The following is a 20,550-nucleotide window of genomic DNA, read 5'->3' on the forward strand; positions in this document are numbered from 1 at the left end:
CTTGTGGATTGAGATCATCTCAACCCTTGAAATGTCTGTTCTTTGAAGGATGTCTGGGTACACAGTTACTCAACATTTGGACAATGAGGAGAAGTCTGTCTGCTTGGCTTGCCCTGTGCTGTTTCTTGGACTCTCTTTAAGTTTCCCATGGAAGGGTTAATCCACACTGCGGGTCCTGCTGGGGGATGTGGTAGACCCTGCAGTGAGACCAAACCTCTGGGGAGGGGCCAAGGTTCTCTGAAAGGTACATGAAAACTGACCATGTGTGTGTGTGTGTGTGTGTGTGTATGTATACACACAACACATCTTTATCTATTCCTTGTCAATGGACATTGAGGTTGTTTCCATGTTTTGGCTATTGTGAATAGTGCTGCTGTGGACATAAGGGTACATGTATCTTTTTTAATTATAGTTTTGTCCGATCATATTCCTACGTATGGGAGCTGGATCATATGGCAATTCTATTTTTAGTTTTCTAAGAAACCTCTATATTATTTTCCATAGTGGCTGCATCAAGTTACATTCCCACCAACAGTGTAGGAAGGTTCCTTTTTCTCTGCATCCTCTCAAGCATTTATTTGTCAGTTTTAATTATGGCCATTCTGGATTGGTGTGAGGCAGTACCTCATTGTAATTTTCATGTGCATGTCTCTAATAATTAGTGACACTGAGCATCTTTTCAGGTGCCTACTGGCCATCTGTATGTCTTCTTTGGAGAAATGTCTATCAAGGTCCTCTGCCCATTTTTCAATTGGGTGTTGGGGTTTTCTGTTCTTGAGTTGTTTGAGCTGTTTGTGTATTTTGGAGATAAAGCCCTCTTCTGTCACATCATTTGAAAATTGGCCATTACTCACTCCCTGAATCCCCACCTCTGAGATGTACGAGCACAGACACGTTGCTTAGCTTGTATTTGCCTCACTTTCTTCATCTCTGAGGTGGCTGTCATGATTGTATCTACTTCACAGAGTTTGGTGAGGACTGAATTATTTAAGGTATAGAACGCACCCAGAAGTTCTTGGCGCATAGAAAGCACTTGATCAGTAGTAATTACTGATACTAATTATCTGCACGTTGGAGGTAAGAGACACCTGAGAGAAAGGGAACCGGGTTGGGACCAGTGTGCCAGCGAGGGGAATCTCCTGAGTGGTAGAATTTCTTGGGTTATGATCAGCATGCTACACTGTAATTTTTCTGAATTACCTATAACACTTTATTAAACCTGAAATTCCTGCAGAGTCTGGTATAAGTTAGGGGTGTTATGGAAAATAAAGCGTCAGGGCAGTCAAGGGATCACTCTCTGCCTCTGCCACAGGAGGGAGCAGCTCCCTCTCAGGGGGACTGAGCAGAGTTCCAGGAGTGAAGGGCAGAGAGTTTGGTCCACAGGGGAGCCGACAGCCTGCAGAGAGATCCCCGATAGTCACAGGCGCAGGAGAAGTCCTCAGGCGTTCAAGATTTGCCAGAGGAAACTGTTGGAAAGGGGATGGTTGGAGCGGGTAACAGATGCTTGGAAAAGATTTTCTCCAAATTTCTTGTGTTCCTACCTGCCTGGCCATGTGAGTTCACAAAGCATTTAGGAGCGAAACCCAGCCTAGGACGAGTGTACAGGTCTTTCCCACGCAGTTAGATAGGGGTGATTATTGGCAAATCCTGCTGTTGACTGGAACTCATTTGGGCACCTGAGAACGATGGAAGGATTGGTGGTGTGGCTCCCATCAGGATCTTCTCCCCTCCCCCCACCCCAAGTTAGAGAACTGGTTCCTCTATCCAGCCATCAGGTAGAACCCTCCAATGGTCGCAACACAATAAGTTATTACTGCACCTTTGTTTCCAGCTACAGGTTTATTTCCACTTCAAAATCTATTTGTAGAAATCACGAGACTGCCACAGGTGCCTCACACTGTTGAGTAGAAAGCCCACAAGAAGGGGACAGATGGATGGACTCAGCTGCCCCCACCTTCTCAGACAGGGGGAGGACAAGCCAAGCAGACCCTGAAGGTCAGCTGAGTCCTTCGGGGGACAGGAAAGCCCAGGGTCAAGGGGAAAATAACACAAACCCTGCGTGGGGGGCTTCCAGTAAAGGCAGGGAAATACCATGCCGTTCAAACGAAGACCCTCCAGTCTCTCTCCTTGCCTAAGAACACCACGCCATTTGTTAGAAAGTTTGCCTACTGTCCTCAATAGCAAAGAACAGATAGAGTTTTACCAGCAGGAGCTCAGAAACATGCTAAGAGCAAAAGGTGAAGTGGTCTGGAGATTAGGGGTTGATCTTCAGCCCAAGACACAAAGCCAGCTCAGACTTCTGAATTTTTCCATCCTTGTTCACATCACAGTGGCGCAAAAGAATCTCCCGAAACTTATCAAGGTCCACCCCTCTGATGCTGGGCTGAGGACAACAAAAAATAACATGTCAGTAGGCAAGTCAGTGGTGGTCCCACCCTTTCAGGCTGCCCTGTCCCCACTCCGTGTCTACTAAACTTAGGGGACACCCAGCCTTCTGGGAGCACCTCCCTGAAGACAGGTCACCAAGGAGGATTTCATCTCTTCATCCCACCAAATGTTACCAAGGACTAGTTTTCTGCCACCAGGTTCAATTCTCATCCTGTCCCTTCAGGTCAGAGAATGTCTGTTCCTACATCACTTCTCTGCAGTTTGTACAGAAAGCCTGCCTTTTTCACAACCACAATAAAGATATTTTGCTTTAGAGCAGAGGATTGTCACCAAAATTCTTTCTCACTACACTGATGAGAAAAGGCACATTTATTAACTCCCTGCAGAGATACTGACATCCCCCTCTGGTTTTTAAAAGGGTAACAATGAATTAAAATCTAAAGAATTATGTTGTTGAGCCAGATAGACCCCATCAGATTTATTCCAAGGAATATTTCAGGGGCTAAGAAGGAATTGTGATGCAGGTCAGCTAGGAAAATGTTCTAAACTCAAAGGCCTGCAAAAGTGAACAATGGTGGAACTCAGTGATTCTTCCTAGGTTATTTTATTTAACCCTCACAATAACTTTGGGAGGTAAGTGATTACTCCTTGTTTACAGATTAGAATACAGAGGCTCAGAAAGAACTGAGACATCTTGCCATGCCAGAAGTTGCAGGAGCATTTTTGATCCCAAGTCTTTTGTCTCCAATTAAGTACTCATTTCACCAGTTCTCACTGTTCTTGTGGGGAATGGCTGGCCTAATGAAAGCCATATGAATGGTGATGAATCTAAATTTAAAAGTCAGCGTCTGAAGAGAATGGAAAAACCAACTAATCAGATTTCCAAACCCTTTGATTTTCCAAACCCTTCAATTAGTGGACTAGTTATGAGTAAAGAGAGCAGGCAGCAGTTTGCAGGGTTTGATTTCAGAAACATTTCCCATCACCTAACCTCACCCCAAGGTTTCCTCACTTCCAAAGAAAGCTCTAGGAAACGTGCAATAGGAAACAAAACCTTCCATTCTACAACGAGAGCCATGTTAAGACAAGCTAATTGGCACTGTCCCACAGGGTAAATGACTGACACCAAATCCACCCTGATAGAAGGTTTTAACAGAGAGAAGGGGAAAGAACAGCAGGAACTGGGAGCCAGATGGCAGAGAGCAAGAAGGAAAAACACCAGAGTGGCACTGGATTCTGGGAGAATCAGGAGGGGTAAACTGGGGGCCAGAAGCTAAACTTGATGGACTTCACTTCTCTGCCAAGAGTCTCTTGAGTGACTGGATGAAGAGGCTGAGGTGTAACCAACTGACTGTAGGTCCTCTTTGTTGAGTTTAGCTCCCTGGGTGTCAGTGCCAAGCAGGTGTATAAGTGGCCCCAGGGAATGTAGCCTCGAAGTTCTGAAAACAGCAAGCTACCCTCTGTGGCTCCATGTTAAAGGCTCATTTGCTGCACAGTTATAAGACAAGGGTGTTTGGTTTTCAGTATCCTCAAACCACTTTGGCTACCATCCTTTCTGCAGCAAGTAACACCCTGTCTCAGGATCCTTTTAGCACTCTTTTGAAAAGACTCAGGTGGTAGTCATTTACATATTAGCAAAAATTAATTTGCTAAGACATTTATGCAATAACCAGGCTATTCTAAGCACTTTTCCCCTCCTTAACATGTTTCCTGCAAAGGAATTATTCCTTTAAGTGAGTTGAAATAATTTTGCATGTGTGGAAGTATGTGTTGGGGAGGCCCTTGTGGGTATGAATGTGGGTGTATGCAAAGGAAGTTTCTTTGGGCCTTTTGAGTTGTGTTTTTAATGCTTGATAACTTACTAGGAGTCAGAACTGAATGGCACTGCTCAGAAATGCTTGGATCACAGTAGACAAATCATTTGAAACCACTGACAGCCTCTGTTTTAACAACAAGTTGCCAATATAAATGCATGCAGTTTCCCCTTCTAAGGTCTCTATGTATCCCCTCTTGCCAGCCATCTTCCTGTCAAGAACAGAAAAGCAAATGGTATATCTAGCAGGGGAGAGAATAAACTGTTGAGATCTGGTGGCAGGCCCTCTCATCGTCTCCAGGCAGATACCTTGGTCATCTCTGGGGTCCCTTTTATATGGCTTCTAACGTTATTGTTCACATGTCTACTTTTTGGTGGGTGCTTAGAATCTTCAATGTCTTGCCTTCCCACTTTCTAGTTTAGGATGTAGATTATTGTGTTAGTGTTGATTGTCTTGTTGTGCTAAGTGAGCTACAGTCTTTTAAAAAATCTTGTGCAGAAATTATGGTGTCTGCTCCCTCAGGAACTTGCTGTCTCAACACACTGATGGAGAACAGACTTGGGTACCGTTTTCTAGAGGTTAAAGAAAAGGGTGATCTGGTAATCAAATAATCTTTTTAACACAAATTCAACCTATGTGTCATACATGACTGTACAAGAATTAAAAAGCTCTAAAATAAACTTGTGCTCAAGTCACTCAGTCATGTCCAACTCTTTGCGACCCCATGAACTATAACCTGCCAGGCTCCTCTATCCATGGGATTTTCCAGGCAAGAATACGGGAGTGAATTGCCATTTCAGAATTATTGTAAACATCAGGGATTCTGTCCAGAATTGTATGTTTAGAAGTTGAGCCAGCCCCCTGCTGACTCCATGGCATGCTCTGAAAATTGCTTTTAAAATAAGTTACAGATATTGGCTTAATTGTCTTGTGGCCCTTTCTTATAAAATGAAAATAAAATTCACAGGAGATGGCTCTAGCTAATGAAGTGGAGAAATATCAGATATCAATGGTCTCAGTGTCAGAGTCTCAATGACCCAATGGTCATATTTGACTACATTTTTCAAATTGTATGGTGAATATTTTTTAAGCAACATGGAAGACTAGAAAGGTCCAATAAAGACAGGTGCCTTCAATCACCAGGCTTCAGGGGAGAACATTAGTAACTAATTACTGTGTACATACTTTGTAGCTCAAGATATCAGCTCCTATAAACTGCTTTTGTATTACAGACCACAGTCTGACCCAGTCCTTAGAAACCGGCTATCTCAAGCTGTCTGGTACTAACATGGAGAAGTTCCAGTAGCCCCACAGAAATAGAGTGGCAAGGACAGAAATAATGGGGAGCCTCTGATTTCCCATAGAGGCGTTATGAGTCCCTTAAAGAGTGAGACAGAATTCTGCTTCCAGCTCAGGTTTTTAGATGGTCTCAAAATTTTTCCTTTAATTTTCTCTAGAAAATTATCTTCTCTGCTCTGTTACTGGTTTAGGTTTTACTTCCATGGTCTCGCGTTAACCTTTGGAAGCCATTGCCAAACCCAGAGACAGTTGAAAGACAATTAAAAGAGTTTGTAAGGATCTGAAGCCCCTGGGCTCGACAGGCTGTTAGGGGCCCTGGCTCCACTACAGAGAGGAGGCCACACAGCTCTGGAAAACAGGTTCCCAATCCCATTTATTCTAGCAAAAAGAAATTAAGACTCCAGTTAGACAAGGCCTTGTGCAGCTTTAATGTCCCATAGATAACTGCTCACTTTCTATGACAGAAATCATTTTGGTGTTGCATAGATAATTAGTGAAATGGGATTTTTCCTTTAGCAATCAGTGTATAAAAGGCAACACCCAGAAACTGTTCTGACTGTGCAAACAGTGGTGAAATCTCCGACAGGAGTAACGTGGGAAGGGGACAGAGAAGGGGCAAGGGGCCAGTTGAGTGGGATTAATAAGAGTTAGGAGTTACCTTCATTAGACCTCAGAAATAAAAAAAAATGTCTCATCCATACCTGCTTAACTACAATATGTAAACTTTCTGGAGATTTATGCCGAAATCAGTATCTGGGTATTTTTCTGCTGCAAAACCCCATAATTCTAATCAGATTTTCAAGAAGGTCTGAGACTCCAAAAACAGTTAATAATTGTTGCTACTCTAATTTATTGCCATCTAGGCCAATCAAGAAATGACCCTTGTGTCCTATGCGAACCTCAAAAGCAATCCATAAGGATATTATCCCTAAGGTCACAAAGAGTCGGGCACAACTGGGTAAGTGAACTGAAGGATATGAAACTACTAAATTCAGTGGCTACACAGTCCCATAGAAAAACACCCACATAAGAATTGAAAATATCTGGATTTTTCCTGGATCATGCAGCTAGTCAATACAGTTCATCAGGATCTCAGAGGAGATTGCTTTTTCAAACATTGTTTACCCTACATGGAACAGCTCTGTGATGTAGATATGATCTAAATTACATCAATCCCAACCACTAAATAAAATAGCCATCTTAGGCTAGGTGTTAGAGCAGCCTGCTGCAGGGTTGGGGGCACTGAGCGCAGCAATGCGTGCCTGGGACCTTTTGAAGAAGGTTGCCATTATCTTCATGACCTCCACCATAGTTTGGTCTCAGGTCAAACAACAGAGAGGCAACACAACACTGCCCATCAGAACAAAACCCAGTTTCCCCCACAGTCAGTCTCTCCCATCAGGAAGCTTCCATAAGCCTCTCCTTATCCAACAGAGGGCAGACAGAATGAAAACCACAATCACAGAAAACTAATCAACTGATCACATGGACCACAGCCTTGTCTAACTCAAGGAAACCATGAGCCATGCTCTGTAGGGCCACCCAAGACAGACGGGTTATGGTGGAGAGTTCTGACAAAACATACTCCACTGGAGAAGGGAATGGCAAACCACTTCAGTATTCTTGCTGTGAAAACCCCATGAACAGTATGAAAGGGCAAAAAGATAGGACACTGAAAAATGAACTCCACAGGTAAGTAGGTGCCCAATATGCTGCTGGAGAAGAATAGAGAAGTAACTCCAGAAAGAATGAAGAGATGGAGCCAAAGAGAGAACAACGCCCAGTTGTGGATGTGATTGATGATAGAAGTAAAGTCCGATGCTGTAAAGAGCAATATAGCATAGGAACCTGGAATGTTAGGTCTATGAATCAAGGGAAATTGGAAATGGTCAAACAGGAGCAGCCCCTTGGTGTTAAAAAAAAAAAAAAAAGAAAATCCCAAGTATGGAATTTATTACATGAAATTAAATGTTTTAGTTATTCTAGTAACAAAGTCCATAGGAGGAAGACTTTCTGTAATCAAAAAATAAAACAGCAAGGTGCTCCTTTGGTAAAATGGATAACTTTCAAATGATGGTAACAAGAAGCTCCTATAGGGGCTTCACTTAATTGGAACTACAAATGATCTCAAGAGGGGAGAGATTTGTTGGGTTCCACAAATGCTCAAGGGCTTCCTAGGTGGTGCTAGTGGTAAAGAACCTGCATGCCAGTACAGGAGACAGACACAGGTTCGATCCCTGGATCAGGAAGATCCCCTAGAGGAGAGCATGGCAACCCACTCCATTATTCTTGCCTGGAGAATCCCATGGACAGCAGGCTACAGTCCATAGGGTTGTAAAGAGTCAGACATGACTGAACACACTTAGCACACATGAACAGATGATCACAGTTTGTTAAATAGGCTGCATCCCTAGATTTTCTGCATTATTACTCTTTGGCCCTACTGATTCCCCCCAAATAAACAATGGAATCAAAGCAACAGACCCAATTTCTGATGAGAATGACCTATCTACACAGTCTCGTGAAGTCACCTGGACAAGCTCCATCATGTCTTTGACAAACCCATCCACTTCTGGGCCTTCTAGGGCTCCAGTTTTACTCTGAAAGATAAAAGATCCAATCAGCCAAACATAATTTTCTTATGTCAAAAAGCTTAAAGAATAAATTACACAAGTAGACCAAATCAGTATTCTTTTGTGACTGCAAACAAGTTTGGAAATGGCATGTTGTAACATGTTCTCTGTGTGGGACATGCATGCTCCACATAAATCAAAAGAATTCACTCTAAGTAACTCCCCTCATGTAATCAATGGAATGATTTGCAATAGTTCTGATGGAAGCAGTAGTTTTGAGTTCCTTACTGTGACAAATAGCATTAAAGACTATACCAACTTTATTTACTTCCCAAATACCAGGACTCAGTTCAGACCTAGTGCTAATTACACATTCATTGACCCTTTGAAGGACATATTGCCATTTTACGATTTTGCTTTATGATTTAGCAATGATTTAATTATTATCAAAACACATTTTAAATTCAAGAGGTACTAAATTGAGTATATTCAAATTATTATATGGTTCATGTATAAAATATTTTTGTACCCATTTTATAAGAATGCCTATAAAAATATAATACATATTAAAATATTTCAGTTTCTTCTCTGAAGTTTCAGTTATGACAAGTCATCCATTTTCTTCAAGGTTTTTTAATCCTGAACCTTTAACATATCATTTTTAAAAAATCCATTTCCTTAGTGTGTTTTACCAGACCCTAGTACAGTAATTGCTATATGCCAGGAACTCCTCTAAGAGCTTTACAAACATGAATTTACTTTCCCCCTATTTCTTTAGGTTGGGTGTGGGTTTTTTTGTATGACTATTTGCGTTTGTATTTGAGCATACTGATATAGAGACCAAGAAGGAGAAACTTAGTTTGGATACGAGGCAGAGAAAAAAAAAAAAGTGACTTTATTCTCTCTCCATCATCAGTACTCCTATATCCATTTTAATTTAGTTCTCAGAAGTTTTATTATAGAGAAGCTAAGGGTGCCTTGACATAGCAACACACATGTGCGATTGCTGTTTATTTCATAAGGTTAGGGTCTGTGAGTAGGATGACAACACATAGGGACTAAAGCTTCCTACCTAAAGATGGCCAGCATAGTATATCAAAAGGCACACTTACAACATCATAGTGAGCAAAGATTTTCTCAAAGTCCCTTTTTCTTTCTTCAGTGGAACAAGCCTGTGTGTGGAGAAAGTAGTATGTCAGTCAATAATGTGAAACTTCCGTTGTACCATTCCTCCAGGGTCTTAGGCAACTTTTATAAACTTTGAGTCAACAATCCTTAATTCCAGCACTGAGCCTTGTCAGTCTGTGTATAAACTGAAGGTAAGACAATTAAGTGCCTTTCTTCCCTCCCTCTGAAATATGTGGAGAAACATGTATGATACAAACCCATCTAGAAAAGTGTCACTACTTACATCCATTTTAAATTGGAGAAGGAAATTTTCCTGAAGAGCCAGAATCCTAAATGGGAAAAAACCCCAAAACAAAAAATGTAATCCACATGATAATCTTTCAGCTCTCAATTACAAGTAAAGTGTCTAACTCAAGTATGAGGAAAGGACAGGCAATTTCCAAGTTATTCTGCAGAATAGGATATGTGCTTGGAAAATAGGAATTTATAGAGTACAAAAATTAAAGAAGGGAAGGACTTTCACAGGAATTAGTAGTCACCATTTAAAAATTCCAGAAAGGTTACAGATACAAGGCCACATGCAAAATTCAGTTGTTTTTCTATATATATTAGTAATGGTCAATCCAAAACAGAAAGCAAGAATATCATAAGAATACCATTCCACTTACAATAGTATCAATAAGAATAAAATTCTTAGGAGTAAGTATAAGAGACCCTAAGACTTAGAGACTGATTTTTTCAACATTGATTTACAGTTTTCAAAGAAGACCTAAATAATATTGCAGCCATAAAATTAAAAGACCCTTGCTCCTTGGAAGAAAAGTTATGACCAAGATAGAAAGCATATTGAAAAGCAAAGATATTACTTTGCCAACAAAGGTCCGTCTAGTCAATGCTATGGTTTTTCCAGTAGTCATGTATGGATGTGAGAGTTGGACTATAAAGAAAACTGAGCACCAAAGAATTGATGCTTTTGAACCGTGGTATTGGAGAAGACTCTTGAGAGTCCCTTGGACTGCAAAGAGATCCAACCAGTCCATCCTAAAGGAAATCAGTCCTGAATATTCATTGGAAGGACTGATGCTGAAGCTGAAACTCCAATACTTTGGCCACCTGATGCGAAGAACTGACTCATTTGAAACAACTCTGATGCTGGGAATGATTGAAGGCAGGAGAAGAAGGGGACAACAGAGGATGAGATTGTTGGATGGCATCACCGACTCAATGGACATGAGTCTGAGTAAACTCTGGGAGTTGGTGATGGACAGGGAGGCCTGGCATGCTGCAGTCATGGGATCTCAAAGAGTCAGACACGACTGAAATGGAACTGAAATATTACTGAAGTACATCCCATGATCAGGAATTAGACTTAATATTGTTAAGATGACAATATGCCTCAAATTTATCTGCATGTCCAACACAATTACTATAAAAATCCCACCTTTTTTGCATAAATTGATAATCTGATTTTACAATTCATGCGGAAATGCAAGGGATTTAGAATAGCCATAATTATCTTAAACAAACCTTTGAAAATCATTCCTGATTTAAAGACTTACTCAAAGTCTTACTTACTCAACAGTAATTAAGATAAGGTGGAGTGTACAACATAAGATGTAGCACTATCATAGGAATAGACACATGGATCAATAGAATAGAAAAGACAGTCCAGAAATACACCCATACATTTATGGTCAATTGATTTTTGCCAAGGCCATTGAATGGAGAAAGAATAGTCTTTGAAGAAATGTTGTTGTGGCAAATGGATATCCACATAGACTCCTACCTCATACCATATATAAAAATTAACCCAAAAGGTATCAAAGACCTAAAAGTAAAAACTTAAATAATAAAACTCTTAGGAAAAAACATAAGGATAAATCTTCAGAAGCTTAGATTTTGGCAGTGGTTTCCTATATATGACACCTAAAACAAACAAAAAAAACACCCAAAAAAAAAGCAACCAAAGCAAAATGCTATAAAATTGAGCAAAATTAGATAAATTAGACCACATCAAAATAAAAAAACTTTTATTCTTCCAAGGATGCAATCAAAAAAGTAAAAAGGGAACTTATACAATGGGGGGAGAAAGTTTGCTAATCGTGTATCTGATAACAATCTAGTATCCAGCATATGTAAAGAATTGCTACAACTCAATAAAAGGAAAATTAACCCAATTTTAAAATAGGCAAATGATCTGAATGGACATTTCTCCAAAGAAGATATACAGATGGCCATGAAAATATGTACAAAATCCTTAGTCATCAGGGAAATACAAATAAAAATCACAGTGAGGAACACACCCACTAGGATGATACGAACAATAAGTGCTGGTTAGAATATGGGTAAACTAGAACCAAACCTTCATACAGTGTTGGTGGGAATGTAAAATGGTATATCTACTTTGGAAAACTGTTTAGCAGTTTTTCAGAAAAGAAAGCACAGAACTACTATATGAATCCTGAATTCCACTCCAGTTATATAACCAAGAGAATCAAATACTTATGGTCACACAAAAGCATGTACAAAGGTGTCCATAGCCGCATTATTCATAATAGCTAATTAGTAAAAGAAATAACCTGCATGATCATCAACCAATGAACATATAAACAAAACAGTATATACATACAATGAAATATTATTCAGGGATGAAAAGGAAATAGCGACACGTGCTACAGCATGGATGATCCTTGAAAACATTCAGTTCAGTTCAGTTCAGTCGCTCAGTCGTGCCCGACTCTTTGCGACCCCATGAATCACAGCACGCCAGGCCTCCCTGTCCATCATCAACTCCCGGAGTTCACTGAAACTCATGTCCATAGAGTCGGTGATGACATCCAGCCATCTCATTCTCTCTCGTCCCCTTCTCCTCCTGCCCCTAATCCCTCCCAGCATCAGAGTCTTTTCCAGTGAGTCAACTCTTCACATGAGGTGGCCAAAGTATTGGAGTTTCAGCTTTAGCATCAGTCCTTCTAATGAACACCCAGGACTGATCTCCTATGCTAAGTGAAATAGCCAGACACTAAAGACCACATATTGTATAATTCCATTTATATGAAATGCCCAGAATAAACAAATATGCAGGAACAAAAAGTAGATTAGTGGTTGCCAGGGACTCGCAGGGGAGGGGAGGAGATAATTCTTCAGTTCAGTTCAGTTGCTCAGTCATGTCCGACTCTTTGCAATCCCATGAATTGCTGCACGTCAGGCCTCCCTGTCCATCTTAATGTTATACAATATCTTTCTGCTTTAGTGAAAATGTTCTGGAATTAGTGGTGATGGTTGAGCAACCTTAAAAATATATTAAAATATACTGAATTGTACACTTTTTTCAAGGGTGAATTACATAGTATATAAGTTATATTCAACAAAAGTTACCTATTTCTCTTTGCTGCATAATTTCAATTATACTTCAGTGGAATCGAGTCAGTTTCAAAGGACTAAAACCTTGCATTTATGTTGTATTCATAATCATGGGTGTATATATAGGGAAAGGTAGAAAAAATATCATACAACAATTTGGAAATTTTTACTTCTCTGGATGTCTAGGGTAGAGAGTATTAAGTCGAATAGAGGGTAGAACATCCTGGGATTCAGCAAGGAATACTGTCCTCATCTATTTGTTGGCGTCAAGAAGTCTAAAATATGTTGCCAGTCAGAGAACCTATACCTGAAAAGAGCTTGTATATAGAGTAATAGGACTTCATTTCAAAATTAGGGATAGAGAAAGAAGATTCCCATGAATAAATATTTTAGGATATTTTTGTCATTGAATCAGTTCCTTATTGATGCTGTAACAAATTACCATAAACTTAGTAATTTGTGTTACTTTAATATGTTATAGTACTGGAATTAATATGTTATAGTACTGGAACTCAGAAATCTGAAATGGACTTCATTGGTGTTTCATGGTGTTGACAGGACTGTATTCCTTATGGAGGTTTTAGAGGAGAATCTGTTTCCTAGCCTTTTTCTGCTTTTAGAAGCTGCCTGCATTCTTTGGCTTATGGCCCCTTCCTCTGCTTCAAAGCCAGCAATATAACACATTTCTCTGTGGTTCTGATCTTCTGCCTCCTCCTTCCATGTTTAAAGGACCCCTGTTATCACATTGCATCCATCCAGATGTTCCAGAATAGTCTATTTTAAGATCTGTTTATTAGCAACATTAATTCTATCTGCAACCCTAATTATCTTTGCCATGGAACAGACGATATTCACTGGTCCTGGGAATTAGGACATGGACATCTTTATTCTGCTTACCCCCATTGTCATTTTCAAATTGCAAGACAAATTGATTTTAAAATAATGTAGTAACTGTTTTTATTGCTTTGCATCTCTGTTCAATGCTATATTTCTTCAGTCCAAAACTATTCATTGAATCCTCCCATGCACATAACACTCCACTGCATGAGAAGCTATTCAGAAGGTTAATGCATAGTTTCTACCAACTAGGTAGGACTATAGTAGGAGGAGTTTGTAAATCTGCAGGGAGGGCCTTTGTTTATTGTAGTGATAGAGTATAGAGTGGTTGTGACTAGTGTTGTATGTCACTGTGTACAGTTGCCATCCAGCCTATCTCGAAGGCACTTGACGTTATAGTTGTCTCCTACCATAAGGGTTCTATCCATGTATTCTTGATCCAGTGATTTCAACTCTCCATCTGCTCAAAATCTTTTTCCTTTCTGTGGACAACCACAGGTTGTTGGGTCAGCTAGCCAGACATAACATGCTGACACACTCATCGTGCATCATGGTACCAGCCTCACAGATACCACTTCTGCAAATACTAGACCACCTCTGCTGTCATCCCCGTCCCCCCCCACCTCCACTTCTAGCCTGCAGACACTTGGTGCCACATGGAGGACACACCAGCACTCGAAGACTGCTGGGTGCAGCTGTGAGTATGACTCTGTTGCTCTCTGTCCTGAACTAACTCAGTATTCTCAGAAGCAGCTAACAGGACTCAGGACGTTTTATTGTTGTGGGACCCTCGAGTAGGGCCACGAATGTCTGACATTAGAGAGTAGGGCTGGCCCATTTATGAAACATTTTGAAAATGTCGTGCATTGTGCTTTTCTGGAGAGGAGTGTTTTTATGTTCTTTGTAAAGAAATCTGTTATCCCCAAAGATTCACCTGTTCTTAAAGACTTCAGGTGAGATGATCTCTGCCTTTCATAAAGGAGAGTGTACTGTCATTAAACTCCTAGGAACGTGTTTCTGAATCTTTGACAATACTTCCATGCTACTCACCTTGCCAAATCATTAAGATCCAACCGGCCATCTTTATTTTTGTCAAAGATCTTCATCTGGAAAGCAGAAGGGAAAAAGACTGTAAGAAATATGTGTAATGAGAATTAATTTTGAAAGCCTTTAAAGTGCTTTGCTAGTTTGTTCTTCTGATTATATATTTAAATTGGCTGAGGCTGACTCATAGGGTCTTTCCCTACAGAAGATAGAAGAACTATTTTTTCCATGAAGGCAAAAGTAGCTGAGGAGGATATGATACAGGAAAAAGTCTCTGTCTATAAGCCTCAGAGGACTGTAGGAAGGAGAGAGACAGTGAGGCAGAGATGAGAGTTAAGTAGACAGATGTGTGAGCTAACTCTCCTGGAAAGTGGTTCTGGAGGGAGAAGAGCACTGTCTACGGAAGGACAACACTGAGTATGCAGAGTTGCTGTGGCTTCGCTTTCCCTGGACGCTCTGAAAGCCCAAGGATTTGGATGCTGAATCAAGGACCAGAAGGCCTTCCATGGAGCCGGCTGAGTATGAGATGATGTGTGGGTCAAAGGATGGGGTGGATCGCTGAATCAGCGAGCTGGAAGGAGGGTGTGGCAGAGAATCAGTGGTCTGCATTCAGCAGGAATTAAAGGATGGCTTCAACCATGAGAGTCAGCAAGAAAGCAGCAACTGTGTGGTCAGGAGGCATCACCCTGGAAACCAGAGCACTGTGTCCAGGGACCTGGACCCCTCCCCTTCACCATGAGGTTCTCAGGGCCAGTTTTCTTTCCTTACCCACCTTGATGTCATTTTTAAAGAAGGGTCTGGCTGAGACGTCTAAGATACTGAGCTCTTCTTTACTAAAAGAGGCAGTTTAAATTTATTAGATCAGACTAAGCTTTAAATGAGATAGGATTAAAAATTAAAATGGGGAAGACTAGATTGGTTTAGGCAAGGTAGAGGAGACACATTTTTTTACATATATAAGTTGTACTAGAAGTGGATTTTGTGACTTAGCAACATTTTGATGGTGTAGGATATTTCTAAATATATCCTTATGAGGAGGCTGTACAGGGAAAAAGAAGCAGTGAGATAATCTGAGGATAAATCTAACAGATTTTTACATTAAAAACATATGAGTCCTTCCTTCATCTTTCCTCACTCTTTAAATCAAGTTTATTTTTACTATTTGAAGTGAATTTTAAATCCCATTCTCCCAAAACCTTGGCATCACAAACATGTATTACAAAATTTATTAAAACACAGAAGCCATCTTGAAAAGATAGAATAGTTGCTAATCTGGTTATATGAATTTATCAGGATTTTCTTCCTCCCCAAACTCGATTATGTAAAGGTCTCAGAAAATGATCAGTTTATAAGAGGGAGGGAAGAGTAAGCTCCTAGTAATTCATGATCTCAGTAACTGAGAAAGTTGTTTGTAAATAGGTCTGTACTAACTCATGGAAGTACATTGGATGAATTTTGAATGTTTGGCAATTTCTGTGGCAGGCAGGGGACATAATGGGTTCTTAATTTTTAAAACTCTAATAGTGAACTTTTGTAGAGCATCCAACACATCATATTTTATTTCACTTAATCAGCACCACATTCTTAGAAGAAATAGCTGCATGCCATACAGGCAGGGAACTGAAATTTAGCAAGATTAATTTGTCTAAAAGAGTAGCAAGATTTGAATCCAAGCTTATCTGTCACAAGAACTCTTTCCATAAACCAGGCTCTTAGCTTTACAGGCTCTGGACATCTCATGGTTAATGTGGTACATGCTTTATTTTTGGTTATGAAAGGAAACATCTGGTACCACAGATTATGCCAGAGATGTGGTATTTACTTTTTTTGATTGCCCTTCTTTCTGTGAGAAAGCAAAAAAAAAAAAAATTCTATTTATGTGAGTTTCCCTCTGACCTTTGTGGACATTTGCTCATGGCACAAGTCACTCATGGAGGGCTTTGGTGGTTCATGGGGGTGGCAGTGGGGACAGGATTCCATTCTGGGGACTTCCCTGGTAGTCCAGTGGCTAAGACCCCCATTTCCCAATGCAGGGGCCCAGGTTCAATCCCTGGCCAGGGAACTAGATCCCACATGCCACAACTGAGAGTTCACATGCTGCAACTAGATCCCTCATGCTGCAAGTAAGACCCAATAAGGCGAAATAGTAAATAAAATAAAATAAAATATTCCATTTTCATCCCCACGTTGTTCAGTACTAAGTACGTGAAAAGTTCTATAAAGTCTCTTGAAATGGAGCACAATGATTTACTGACAAACTCCTTAAAATTCTGTAGGCCAGCAGGTCCTCTTCTTAGGCAAGAGACCCCTCAGAGTCTGTAGTTATACCCAGCATTCTCCTAAGATTTAATAATCAGTTCAGTTCAGTTCAGTCGCTCAGTCGTGTCCGACTCTCCGCGACCCCATGAATCACAGCACGCCAAGCCTCCCTGTCCATCACCAACTCCCGGAGTTCACTCAAACTCATGTCCACAGAGTCGGTGATGCCATCCAGCCATCTCCTTCTCGGTCGTCCCCTTCTCCTCCCGCCCCCAACCTTTCCCATCATCAGAGTCTTTTCCAGTGAGTCAACTCGTCGCATGAGGTGGCCAAAGTATTGCAGTTTCAGCTTTATCTTAAATTTTTTTTTTTTACAGGCTTAAAACAGAACGGACGTATTAGCTCGCAGTTCACAGTAGTTGGAAGTCCAGTAGGTTCTGAGGTGGAATCCACTTTCCTGACTCATTTGGGTTGCTGGCAGAATCCAGTTTCTTTTCTTTTTTTTTTTTTTTTATTGGAGGCTAATTACTTTACAACATTATATTGGTTGGTTTTGCCATACATTGACATGAATCCGCCCCCAATCCCTATCAAGCTACCAACGATATTTTTCACAGAGCTAGAACAAATAATCTCACAATTTGTATGGAAATACAAAAAACCTCGAATAGCCAAAGCAATCTTGGGGAAGAAGAATGGAACTGGAGGAATCAACCCGCCAGACTTCAGGCTCTATCTTAACTTTTAAGATCCATATAGATGCTATCTGGTAGTGGTTTAGTCATTAAGTCGTGTCTGAGTCTTTGTGACTCCATGTACTGTAACCCACCCAGGCTCCTCTGTCCATGGGATTTCCCAGCCAAGAATAATGAAGTAGGTTGTCATTTTCTTCTCCAGGGGAATCTTCCCAACCCAAGGATCAAACTCATGTCTCCTGCTTGGCAGGTGGATTCTTTACCACTGACCCACCTGGGAAGCTCCAGTAGATGCCATAGTGATTGTAAAATACAAATTCATTTAAAACCATTACTGAGTTAATCATAACTTCTTACCAGAAACAACAGATTCAAGGTATGACTACAGTCCATGAATTTTTTTTAACAATTGTTAATTGATAATTTGAGATAGAGTGTAAGGTCAAAAATATGCAGATAGTTCAGGGCAAAGAGTACAAAGTAAAAGTCCTTCCTGTCCTTATTGTAGAGATAATTACCATTCATAGACTGTATCCTTCCAGAAAAATTTTAAACATTTTAATATGTCTCTGTTCATTTTTTTTTTGACAAATAGGATCATATTCTATGTATTGTTTGTTACTGCTTTTTAAGCAATATTTTTGGAAATCACTCCTTAACAGGTGTTTTTATTTCTTTGTTTACTTAAAAAGAGATTCTCATTTTTAAAAAGTCTGAATATTGTTGCCATATACACTCTTGTAAAGGATTTAGAGCCCCCTCCCAGGTTACTAAGTTAAGAATTGTATGTTAAATAATTGGGCTTCCCTAGTGCTCTTGCCTAGAAAATCCCATGGATGGAGCAACCTAGTAGGCTGCAGTCTGTGGGGTCGCTAAGGGTCGGACACGACTGAGCGACTTCACTTTCACACATTAGAGAAGGAAATGGCAACCCACTCCAGTGTTCCTGCCTGGAGAATCCCAGGGACGGGGGAGCCTGGTGGGCTGCCGTCTATGGGGTCGCACAGAGTCGGACACGACTGAAGTGACTTAGCAGCAGCAGCAGTGTTTCAGAACTAAAGAATCCACCGTCAATGCAAAAGATGCAGGTTTGATCCCTGGGTCAGGAATATCCCCTGGAAAAGGAAATGGCAACCCACTCCAGTCTTCCTGCCTGGGAAATCCCATGGACAGAGGAGCCTAGCAGGCAGTAGTCCATGGAGTCGCAAGAGAGCTGGATATGACTGAGTGACTAACACAGCAACAAATGTTGAATAGTTACCATATATCTAACAACATGCAAGGCACTGTGAGAGACTGAAAAATCATTAAGGTGGTGCAGGATTTTAGGAGCTTACAATGTAATTGGAGCAGCAAAAATGAATATCTGAAATAAGATTCAGCATTATCTCCTTGACCACTGAGACAAAGAAACAGAACAATGTGTTAGAATACTGAGAAAGCAGATGGGACTTCAGATAAGTCCCGAAGGAGAGGCAGCTTGAAAGGTGGAGTTCGTATTCACTGGGTTGAGGAAGATCCCCAATGAAGCAGGTCTGTGGGGGAAGGTCAGAAGGTCAATTCTGGATATGCTAAGTTTGAGAGGCATATTGGGCATCCAAGTAGAGACATACATTCAAGTATGTGCAAGTAGCTCAGAGAAGTACTCTCAGAGCTATAAACTGGAGGAGGTCACCGTTAGCTGGCATTTAAAACCATGAGACTGGGTGAGGTCATCAGTAGCATAATGGTAGACATGGAGGAGAAGAGATTTCAAGAGAGCCTGGCAGGGGAGGGATAAATTTGGATTGGAGTTGAAATAGACACATGACTGTATATAAGTTGAGAGCTCCAAGGAATAGCAAGGAGAGATAAGAAAGCCTTCCTCAGTGATCAGTGCAAAGAAATAGAGGAAAACAATAGAATGGGAAAGACTAGAGATCTCTTCAAAAATTAGAGATACCAAGCGAGCATTTCATGCAAAAATGGGCTCAATAAAGGACAGAAATTGTATGGTCCGTCTAGTCAAGGCTATGGTTTTTCCCGTGGTCATGTATGGATGTGAGAGTTGGACTGTGAAGAAAGCTGATCGCCAAAGAATTGATGCTTTTGAACTGTGGTGTTGGAGAAGACTCTTGAGAGTCCCTTGTACTGCAAGGAGATCCAACCATTCCATTCTAAAGGAGATCAATCCTGGGTGTTCATTGGAAGGACTGATGCTAAAGCTGAAACTGCAATACTTTGGCCACCTCATGCGACGAGTTGACTCCCTGGAAAAGACTCTGATGCTGGGAAAGGTTGGGGGCGGGAGGAGAAGGGGACGACAGAGAATGAGATGGCTGGATGGCATCACCGACTCAATGGACATGAGTTTGAGTGAACTCCGGGAGTTGGTGATGGACAGGGAGGCCTGGCGTGCTGTGATTCGTGGGGTCGCGGAGAGTCAGACACTACTGAGCGACTGAACTGAACTGAACTGAAGCAGAAGATATTAAGAAGAAGTGGCAAGAATATACAGAGGAACTGTACAAAAGGGATTTTCATGATCCAGATGATCACGATGATTGTGATCACTCACCTAGAACTAGACATCCTGGAATGTGAAGTCAAGTGGGCCTTAGGAGGCATCACTGTGAACAAAGCTAGTGGAGGTGATGAAATTCCAGTTGAGCTATTTCAAATCCTAAAAGGTGATGCTGTGAAAGTGCTGCACTCAATATGCCAGCAAATTTGGAAAACTCAGCAGTGGCCACAGGACCGAAAAAGGTCAGTTTTCATTCCAATCCCAGAAAGGCAATGCCAAAGAATGCTCAAACTACTGCACAACTGCACTCATCTCACACGCTAGTAATTTTGACATCTCCTCCATGTCAAAATTCTCCAAGTCAGGGTTCAATAATTCATGAACTTCCAGATGTTCAAGCTGGTTTTAGAAAAGGCAGAGGAACCAGAGATAAAATTGCCAACATCCGCTGGATCATTGAAAAAGCAAGAGTTCCAGAAAAACATCTATTTCTGCTTTATTGACTATGCCAAAATCTTTGACTGTGTGGATCACCACAAACTGTGGAAAATTCTGAAAGAGATGGGAATACATCATCAGGTATACATCATCAAGACCAACTTACCTGCCTCTTGAGAAATTTTCATGCAGGTCAAGAAGCAACAGTT

At 40.9% G+C, this 20,550-nt stretch overlaps 1 protein-coding gene across 1 annotated transcript in view; it reads right to left on the reverse strand.

The window, feature by feature from the left end:
• Window positions 1-1,964: 1,964 nt before the first annotated feature.
• Window positions 1,965-20,550, reverse strand: part of SCGN (secretagogin, EF-hand calcium binding protein) — a 47,542-nt gene continuing 28,956 nt past the window's right edge. The window contains exons 7-11 of the mRNA XM_055407122.2: window positions 14,453-14,508; window positions 9,486-9,531; window positions 9,187-9,246; window positions 8,033-8,101; window positions 1,965-2,383 (exon numbers count right to left, since the gene is read on the reverse strand). Coding sequence (XP_055263097.2) covers window positions 2,255-2,383; window positions 8,033-8,101; window positions 9,187-9,246; window positions 9,486-9,531; window positions 14,453-14,508 — 360 coding nt within the window. The 3' untranslated portion in view covers window positions 1,965-2,254. The remainder of the gene's footprint in view (window positions 2,384-8,032; window positions 8,102-9,186; window positions 9,247-9,485; window positions 9,532-14,452; window positions 14,509-20,550) is intronic.

Source organism: Moschus berezovskii, chromosome 23, assembly GCF_049115385.1.
Source record: "Moschus berezovskii isolate FMDL1 chromosome 23, NW_MosBer_1.0, whole genome shotgun sequence".
Taxonomy (NCBI): domain Eukaryota; kingdom Metazoa; phylum Chordata; class Mammalia; order Artiodactyla; family Moschidae; genus Moschus; species Moschus berezovskii.